We start from the raw sequence: 9,084 nt of genomic DNA, 5'->3' as shown, positions 1-9,084 counted from the left end.
TTGAGTTGAGTGTCCTTTTAACGCTGCAAAGTGTAAATAGCGATTATTGCATACATCTTTCTTCATTAAACGTACAGTGGATATCTCCTCCTTCCAATAGTCTGGAGCTTAAAAATCAGTTGAAGAGTACTGCATAGCATAATTTTTTCTACACATGGCTTCAGTCCGCTTGGAAGAAAACTGGAGGGGTTACACAAGTCTTTATGTGAGGTGCAAACAGAACCCAAGGTTTTGAGTGCCCAAGAATGCTCTTTTCCAGGAGGTTAACGGGCACATCAACGTCATGTGGTGGCGTAAGGACTCCCCAGAACATCTTCAGGACAACAGTATTTTCTATAAGCAGCTGTTCTCATGCAGCCCCAGCTAGCGTTGTGCTGCTCTTTACAGGATGGGGTGAGTGGTGTCGTCTCTGGCTGTGTGGGCGCAAATGTGTTTCTAACGCGTGTGTCAAATGCTTACCTGTTAAACAGACCGACAATCTGGCTGAAGCCAATGCTTCCGAAGAAGACAAAATAAAAGCTATGATGATACAGTCTTGCCGTGAATACGATCCAATCAAGTAAGTGTCGATAATGTCAAATCTGTTCTTTGAAGATTCTGGAAAAATTGTGGAGATATTTGTTTGAACAAGAGAGACACATGCATACCTTTTTCTTCTTTTCTCAAAAACTTTTAGTTACGTGACCAAACCCTGGGATACACCTCCACCATCCTATATATGCTTTCGTTGCGGAAAACCTGGCCACTACATAAAGAACCGCCCAACGAATGGGGTAAGACTGCGGGGGACTTCTGCTGTGACTTCGCTTTTCATTTTTCACGTGGCAGTTACGTAACAAATACATGAACACTCAGATTAGGAATTCTTTCTCTTGGGGTGAAATACAGGGGTTATAGGGCAATGTTGCAAAACCCTTCAAAATTCAAGGGAACCCTGGAATTTAAAACTTAAAATGTTCTTTTTTCTTGGTCGTAGATATTCAGTACGTCCATAGATCTTTCTCTGTGAGCTGTCATGCGTATTTTTATATATTTCAATACTATTGAAAATCTTCCTGGTTTTAACGTTTTTTAATGTCAGTTCTCAGCTTTTAGAATTCCACATAAAAGGAAGGTGTTTCTCTTGACCCCACCAACTGAATATTTGCGTGTTTTAATTACACGAGTCTCTGGTTGAGTATTCATGCCGTGTAATGTTAGTCACTGAATGCATATGCAACCTTCGTACGTATCGACGGTGAACTTAAGTTTCTCCAGTGACTGGTTCAGAGCCCTGAATTGGGCTCTCCCTCTGAATTGCGCTGTGGAGGAGGAGCGGGTTTGTGCCTCTTCTCCGGGTGGATGGTGAGCTAAGCAATACGTAATCCTTGCGGAAGCTGAAGTTAAGCAAAAGAATGTCCACGGAGTTCAAAATGCTGCTGAAGTCTTTGAAACATCCTGGCTATATTCCCGTAGCAAAATAAGTATTTTAGTTGAGTAACCCTTAGGCTAGGTAAAAGGAGAGGACTAAGGGCTTTTGCTGCTTAAATTAATCATCAAAGTGTCATTTTAAGTGTGGGTCTTAAGATGAGCTATGTCTGCATTTCTTTTCTGAACAGGACAAAAATTTTAAGCCTGTTCCCAGAATTAAGAAGAGCACGGGAATTCCAAGCTCTTTCATGACGGAGGTGAAAGATCCCAATACCAAGGGTGCTATGCTCACAAACAGCGGAACATATGCAATACCAATTAATAATGCGTAAGTATGGAACTAATTGGACTGACCAAAAGGTGAAGGAGAGAAACCATGCGTAAATGTCTGAGTGGCAATGCAGCCAAGTTGGCCGGCATCTGTAACCACGAGGGAGGAAGCACTGTCATTGTATGTTAAGCTCAAAATCTGTGATAATTTCTCGTATTAAAATAGGGCGGTCCTGCTGTTCACGCCCCTGGAACTCCAGAGCTTGGAAAAGCTTTCCTGTACCCATCGTTAACTTTTTTCTTTTTCCTTCCCCACCCCGCCCTCCAGGGAAGCTTATGCTAGAGGAAAGAAGGAGAAGCCTCCCTTCTTACCAGCGGAGCCGTCCTCCTCCTCCTCCTCCTCCTCCTCAGAAGACCCTATTCCTGATGAGTTGTTATGTCTCATTTGTAAAGAGATAATGACTGATGCAACCGTTATTCCCTGCTGTGGAAACAGTTATTGTGACGAATGTAAGTGTTACTGCCCTGTTTGTTCACTCCAAACACCACATCTGATTTTCTGAAAGCAGAAACAGGAGATGACAAAATTTCTTTGTTACCAGTTCTATTCCATACTTAAGCATCTGCTGAATAGGAAAGGACTCTTCTCGTATAAAGGAAAAAAAAAAAGACAGAAAGCTTTTTTCCTTTTTTACGTATCTAGTTAAATCCTCTTCACATGCAGAAGGACAAGCATGAGGAGAGTGCATAGCTGCGCAGGTGATTACAGTATTAGATATTGAATACATTTAGGTTTTTTCACAGCCCCTTCTCTCACACAAAATCGTATGGCCAACTCTGGTTGGCTCAGTACAGCCAACCGTACTGTGGTCTGCCACAAACCGATAGTTAGGCATTTAATCCACATTCTTCTCCACGGGAGAGCTGGTTAAAACCTTCAGAACTCGAGGCTACTGATGTTCTTTTGAGCTGTGTTTTATTCATTAACCTGCAGGGTGGTGACTTCTCACTGTACTAGAGAGTGGAAAAAAGAATAGTCGAAACATCCAGACGCAGCCGTCTTCAAACGCTACATTAGTAAAATACCAAAACTGCACAGTTATTTGCTGCATCCTAGAAGTGTGTTACACTATTGAACATTCATAGCTTCGTGCTCTCAGTTCGAGACCATATTCCCCCATTAATCATATATGTCTTTTTATGATTGATTGGAGCCCCCAGAATTTCCTTACATTGGCTAAACCTACTTTGATGATTCTAATTACGCACAGGCATTAGAACAGCATTGCTGGAATCTGAGGAACACACATGCCCAACGTGTCATCAGACAGACGTTTCCCCTGATGCTTTAATTGCCAACGAGTTCCTACGCAAGGTAACAGGATGACTTTTATGTAAACTGTAAGAAAAGTCTATTTGCAAAAAGCCAAAAGGGAAGAAAATATTAATTTACATCTCCTCAAAAACCGCTAAATTAAACAGGCTATATTTACTTTTCAAATTCATTATCTGTTGTTAGAGAAGCTGACAACTCTTTGGAGACAATGGGGCAAATTCAGGTCGCGCTTTTGTTTAACATGATTGCCTTACTTTCAAATTCGGTGTTAACACTGAAGTATTTTAAATACAGGTACTCTGAGTTACCAGTTGTTACTACCAGTGTTTAAGGCGATGTGTTCGTGTATTTGTATGTTGATTCATTTTAGGATTGATAGCATTTACGGGATTACACAAGTAATTTTACCCTGTGGAGGCTTTTGTTCATGTATCTACTGAAGTTTCATGTTACCTTGTGGTAAATGTTCTTCTGCCTCTAGGCTGTGAACAACTTCAGCAATGGAACTGGCTACACAAAAGGGCTCCACCAGACCATTCAGCAGCAGCAGCAGCAGCCGCCACCACCTCCACCACCACTCATGACTGTTGCACCTCCTGGACCTTTTCAGTAAGTAAATCTGTAGATCAACATGAATATAAAAGACACCAAGATGCCAAAGTCACATTATTCTTCTTCTTGAGCTTCTCCACCAGCGATTTATGTCTCATTAGAGGCAGTTCCAGATAACTGCGGAAGTTCTGTTTTGTGAAAGTCCTCGCTTTGAATGAGGACACTTTGATAAGTCGGAAGTGTGCCTCCTGCAAGAACGTTCTCACAAGTATTGCTTGTTTGCTTCCCTTATCAGTCATTCCGTACAGGCTTACCCGGAGAGAGGAGCGCTTTTTCCCCAGGAGCCCTTTCATTTGAAGTGGCTAGCAATTCCTAAAGAAACCATTTTGTTATGGCAAACCTTCTTGAGTGCGTTAATTTCTCTTTAGTACTGAGGAAATAATATTTTCATGGAAAGTGTAAAAGCACAATTGTGGGTAAAATAGGCCAAGTGTTTTCACATTACTTCTTTCTGCAGTATTTCTACCATCAATCTTATGATAAGTCAGAGCCATCCTCAGTAACACACAGCGCAGTCAGCGACACATACAGATTGGATAATAAACACTGAACCACTGTAAATGTGAAGTATTTACAAACATGATCGTCTAAGTGTGCAACCCATGAAGTCATAGGAAAATATGTGAAAAACCTGTTCTATTGTTTAGGGCTTACATCCTTTGACTTTGTGCCTTGGATGCAAACAGCCACTCTGTCCAGAAGAGTGTCAGGCTCAGCCGTACCGCTGAATACAAAGGACTGCAATCCAAAAGAACCTCTAAGGCAGCCCCTGAAGTAGCACAGAAACATTTCCTAATAGAATTGCAGTGCTTCCGTCTTCCACAACTGAGGCTCTCTCTGGGGGTTAAACGTACTCTAATCCTTTCATGTGCAGCTACCTTAATAAAATATGTTTCCAGTGAGCTTTCTCTTTAACTGCCAGCAGTCCACATGGACTTCTCGACAGCGCTTCATTTGGAATTGGCCAAGTTGACTTCTGTAAATCTCATGAAGATTATTTTGTAAATTTTTTTGTCCATTTACAGTAGTCAGCCTTTTCTCATCTTGGACTTTCCGTTTCAAGTAGCACTTCAAAAGACTGCTTGAACAATAAAAATTTGGGGTTTTTTTGTAGCAATGCCGCTAGCGTTATACCTCCTGCTGCTCTGGTGACTGCTGCTGAACCTTCTGCATCTCCCTCACTGTCAGTCAGCAGTTTGTCGAAAGAGAAGGTAAGTTGTATTTCAACATATGCAGTGATTCTTGCATTTAGTGGAGCTTATTTTCCAACCGTTTGCATTTACTCACAAGGCCTGTCAGGTTCCTGTACGAAGACAACCAGCATTACCGAGTCGTCTGGGCCCCCAAGGACAATCAGTGCCCACGACTGGTACGTGACTATAACTTCAGAATTTCTTTAAAAAATTACCTTCAGATACACTGAATGGGATTTTTCTCTTTTTCCTCTCCCGACTCCAAAAGGTCATCCAACGAGAGCCAGGACACCTCGCTCAGCAGGTGGCAGACCAGGCTGGGAACTGTAAGTATTCCACAGCAATTCAATATATTACTGCTTGTAACGAGGCCATAACACCTAACTTATACAACAGCTGATTTACAATGAAGAAAGTATGCACAGATAGCTGTGGAGAATACAAGTGGTAATTAATTTTTAAATGACTTAATTTGAATTGGCTTTGACAGAGGGAGTCAGTGCTTGCGGTGAGATTATTTAACATAAAAACCCGGTACATGATTGAAAAGAGGACTCTGAAAAATGAACAGTTTTTTAGGATGCTATAGTTCCATATAAAAATGAAATAGAATCAAAGGATCGGATGGAAAGCCACCCTTTTGATTGCTGGCTGAACGGAGCTGAAAAAATTGATTTCCCAATAGAAACCAGACTCCAACATTCTGTTTTTTTTTTTTGACAACTTAGTTGATACTGATTGAGCACATGATTGGAAAAGTCAGTGCTGTTATTTTCTGACAATTTTGAATTTCTTCAATGTAGTCATGTCCAATAGCCAAGCTGCTTTCTCTCAGATGGAGAGAGAGGAGCCCGTCTTATCTATTATCACAGTGTCAAGCTAGTCCTTCCTTTTGGTATAAATTTGTTCTAGGTAGATTGTAAGGGTGCATCGTGTTTATAAAATCTTAGGATAAATAAATAACAGAAACCAGGATCCATCCCACAGACTGTCTGAAATCTTAATTCAGTAAGCAAGAAAATAATAATTCAGGGACAAGAACAGGCCAAATACGTCATCAACAACATGGGAAGTATTACGTGTATCAAGGAGTGGCAGAGGAGCGGTGGACACTCAGCACATGGGAGATGGGAGTCTCTTTTAAGCACGGGCAGCCTCCACGCACAGTCGCAAAGCTGAGTATCAGGAGAGAAGACTGAGGGACCTGCCGGGAGTGAGGATGTGGAGGGCAAGTATGAAGATCAAGAAATGAGTGTAGTCTCAAATGAACAGAAAGCAGGGAGAAAAATGCTTAAGTTGAGAACAAGAAGTGCTCGCCACCATGCTCCCGCTTCGTTCTCTTTGCTCTTTAAAATCAGGGCAGAGTATTACAAATGGTGACACGCATCTTGGGGTTTCTTTAGAAGTTCAAATCGAGGACACCCACACTGTGAATGCACCCAAAGGAGGATTCAAGCCCCAACACTACCAGCATCAACACCAGTCTTTGTGCCTGTGCCTCCACCTCCCTTGTATCCTCCACCACTGGAAACTGGTGGCTTTGGCTAGTATTTTGTTGACACTGTTAAACTTTTCTTAGGAATTGAAAGATACGACTTGCGTGTAAGGAAATCTTGAATGGGTGAAGGACTTTGAGGGGAGGAATGATGCTAATGAACACACGTGGAATAATGTGAAATGGTTCTTTAAAAAATAATAAAAGCAAACCTAGTGAAGAAAAAGATCAGGGTAGCTGACATCTTCTATCCCCAAAAATCACGTGGGCAGGAGTCTGAACAGCTCTATTAGTAACGCTGCCGGTATCTTTCCTAGAGTAATGGCAATGGGTCATAGACCTAGAGGCTGAGTTCAGAAGCCGTCACTATCCTTGGTTAGAGCTATTATGTGCAAAATTTTGCTAGGACATCTGGCTATAAGTGCCCTGTATGTAGGATTGCCGTACAATCCGTATTTTGCATCTTGTACAAATTGCCAAATAAGTAGTGAAGTTAAATCGAATAAGCAAGCATTTTAAAATTGAGCTTTACTGTCTTCTTGATAGTGCACTGTAGCCATTAAGACTTGCTCTTTTTGCATCTTACTGCACCAAAAAGGATTAGCACTGCGTGTCGTGGCTGAGTAGTGAAACACGTGTGCGTTCACGTACCAGCAGAAGCCAGTATACGCCACCTTCAATCAATCCATAGCTGTGGTAGTTCATATGACAGAAATGGTGGATATAAACTTACCCTTCCTCTATGCTTTTGCGCTATCAAAGCAGCAGGTGTTCTCTCTTGTAAGCAGAAATTTTTACATGTTATCACGGTCTTCAATTTGCAGTAGCGTTATGTCAGTAGCTGAACGCAGCTTTGACATAAGCATATGGAGAGGGGGAAAAAACAACCCAAACAAGTAATTTTGGGAGGAAAAAAAAAACGGGAGAGTGACTGTTTTGAATTAACTTAATTTATGGGTTTTGTGTTGTTTTTTTTTCTAAGGTCTAAGTCTCCCTCTAGTGCTTCATTTTCCTCCAGGAGTTCGTATACCCACTCCAAGTCAAGATCAGGTTCTTCCCGCCCTTGCTCCAACTCTTGATCATTTAGTCGTTCCCGTTCTCGTTCCTTCTCGCGATCACCACCCTATCCAAGAAGAGGCAAAGAGAAGAGTCGTAACTATCGCTCTAGGTCAAGGTCACACGGTGATCACCATTCAAAGTCACGGTCACCCCCATACAGAAGACACCATCCACCGTCAAGGTCTCCAGCGTTTAGAGGCCGGTCTCCCACTAAATGGACTATACCTCAAGGGGATGGAGAAAAGCAGTACTTTAACAGATACAGAGAAGTTCCCCCGTATAATATGAAAGCTTACCATGGCAGATCTGTTGACCTCAGAGATCCATTTGAAAAGGAGAGACCCAGAGAATGGGAAAGGAACTATAGAGAATGGTACGAAAAGTTTTACAAGGGCTTTGCTGTTGGCGCTCAACCTCGACCACCAGTAAATAGAGAGAACACTTCTCCAGATAGGTTTGGTCCACCTGGGACTGGACGAGAGAATTTGCCATACGCTCGGGGACGCAGGGAAGACTATCCTGGTGGGCAAAGCCACAGAAGTCGTAATAGAGATGGAAATGACCCTGAAAAACCTTCTGGAAGAGAGCGCCACGGCATGAAAGATCCACCAAAACCAAATGAGAAGGACATGGAATATCCACTGGAAGATGGCAAAGGAAATGAATGTAAAAAACACCGGAAGAGAAGAAAAGGGGATGAGAATAAAGGATTTCCCAATGCTGAGTTTTTAGAAGGTGCAAGAAAACACAGAGAGCCAGTAACAGCAGAAGACATTAAAACAGACTCTCTGTTCACGCTCCCAAGCAGAGATGATGCCACCCCTGTCCGAGATGAGCCTATGGAAGCAGATTCTATTGCTTTCCAATTGGTGTCTGAAAAGGAGAAAGAAGAGAAGGACAAGGCGAAGATGAAAGTAGAAGTGGCGGTGCCTCCCAAGAAAGACAAAAAAGCTAAAGGTTCCCAAGGGAAGGTGGACACCGATCGTGAAGAATCTCTCAGTATTTCACAGGAACCTCCTGTGAAAAAAGTGAAGGAGGAGTTGCCAAAGACAACGAGAAGGCTCTTGTTACCCCATGGAAAGTTCACCCAAAAGTGACAAAAGATCACCCAGAAACCAGGCCAGCCAAGGAGGAAAAGGCCAAGAAAGACCATCCAAAAGAAACCAAGTCGGACAAGCCCTCCAGCAAAGAGCATAAGTCAAAAAACCTGCTGAAAAAAGCAAACCTTCTGATGCAAAACCCGAAAAAAGAAAAAGAAAAGTAGATAAAATTTTTGATAAGGAACATTACTGTGTTTTGTCATTAAGACCACGGAGCTGTATAATAATGACGTAACAGCCCCTGCTGAAGACGTCTGTTGAAGTACTGTGTCTGCAAAAGATGAGGACGCTGCAGAAAAAAGTCCTAAAGAACCAAAAGACAAGGCTGTTGCTAAGGCAAAAGAGGATACAGCGGCAACCTCCTGCAGTTGACCAGCCTGATGCAAGCCAAAGCCAAAGTCAAAGCGGTCCTAGCGTTAGCCGCAGCCACAGTCAAAGCCCTTCTGAGAGTTGGACTCGAAGCCACAGCGGCAGTGCCAGCTCAGGAGAGAGTCAAGACAGCAAGAAAAAGAAAAGGAAAAAAGAGAATAAAAAGCACAAGAAGCATAAGAAACACAAGCAGCGTAAGAAACACATTGGAAACGAAACAGAATTCGCAGAGAGCCAAAA

At 42.4% G+C, this 9,084-nt stretch overlaps 1 protein-coding gene across 1 annotated transcript; it reads left to right on the top strand.

Moving 5' to 3' along the window:
- The first annotated feature begins 473 nt into the window (after window positions 1-473).
- On the top strand, window positions 474-8,710 carry LOC134523528 (E3 ubiquitin-protein ligase RBBP6-like). Its single transcript, XM_063352494.1, is given in 10 exon segments — window positions 474-559; window positions 677-773; window positions 1,599-1,738; window positions 2,009-2,190; window positions 2,952-3,055; window positions 3,498-3,593; window positions 4,086-4,111; window positions 7,299-8,425; window positions 8,428-8,571; window positions 8,574-8,710. Coding segments are annotated over 10 exon segments (2,091 nt in total). The 5' UTR covers window positions 474-521.
- Window positions 8,711-9,084: the final 374 nt, after the last annotated feature.

The sequence above is a fragment of the Chroicocephalus ridibundus genome, chromosome 14 (assembly GCF_963924245.1).
Source record: "Chroicocephalus ridibundus chromosome 14, bChrRid1.1, whole genome shotgun sequence".
NCBI classification, from domain to species: Eukaryota; Metazoa; Chordata; class Aves; order Charadriiformes; family Laridae; genus Chroicocephalus; species Chroicocephalus ridibundus.
This window is presented reverse-complemented; position numbering and strand designations above follow the sequence as displayed.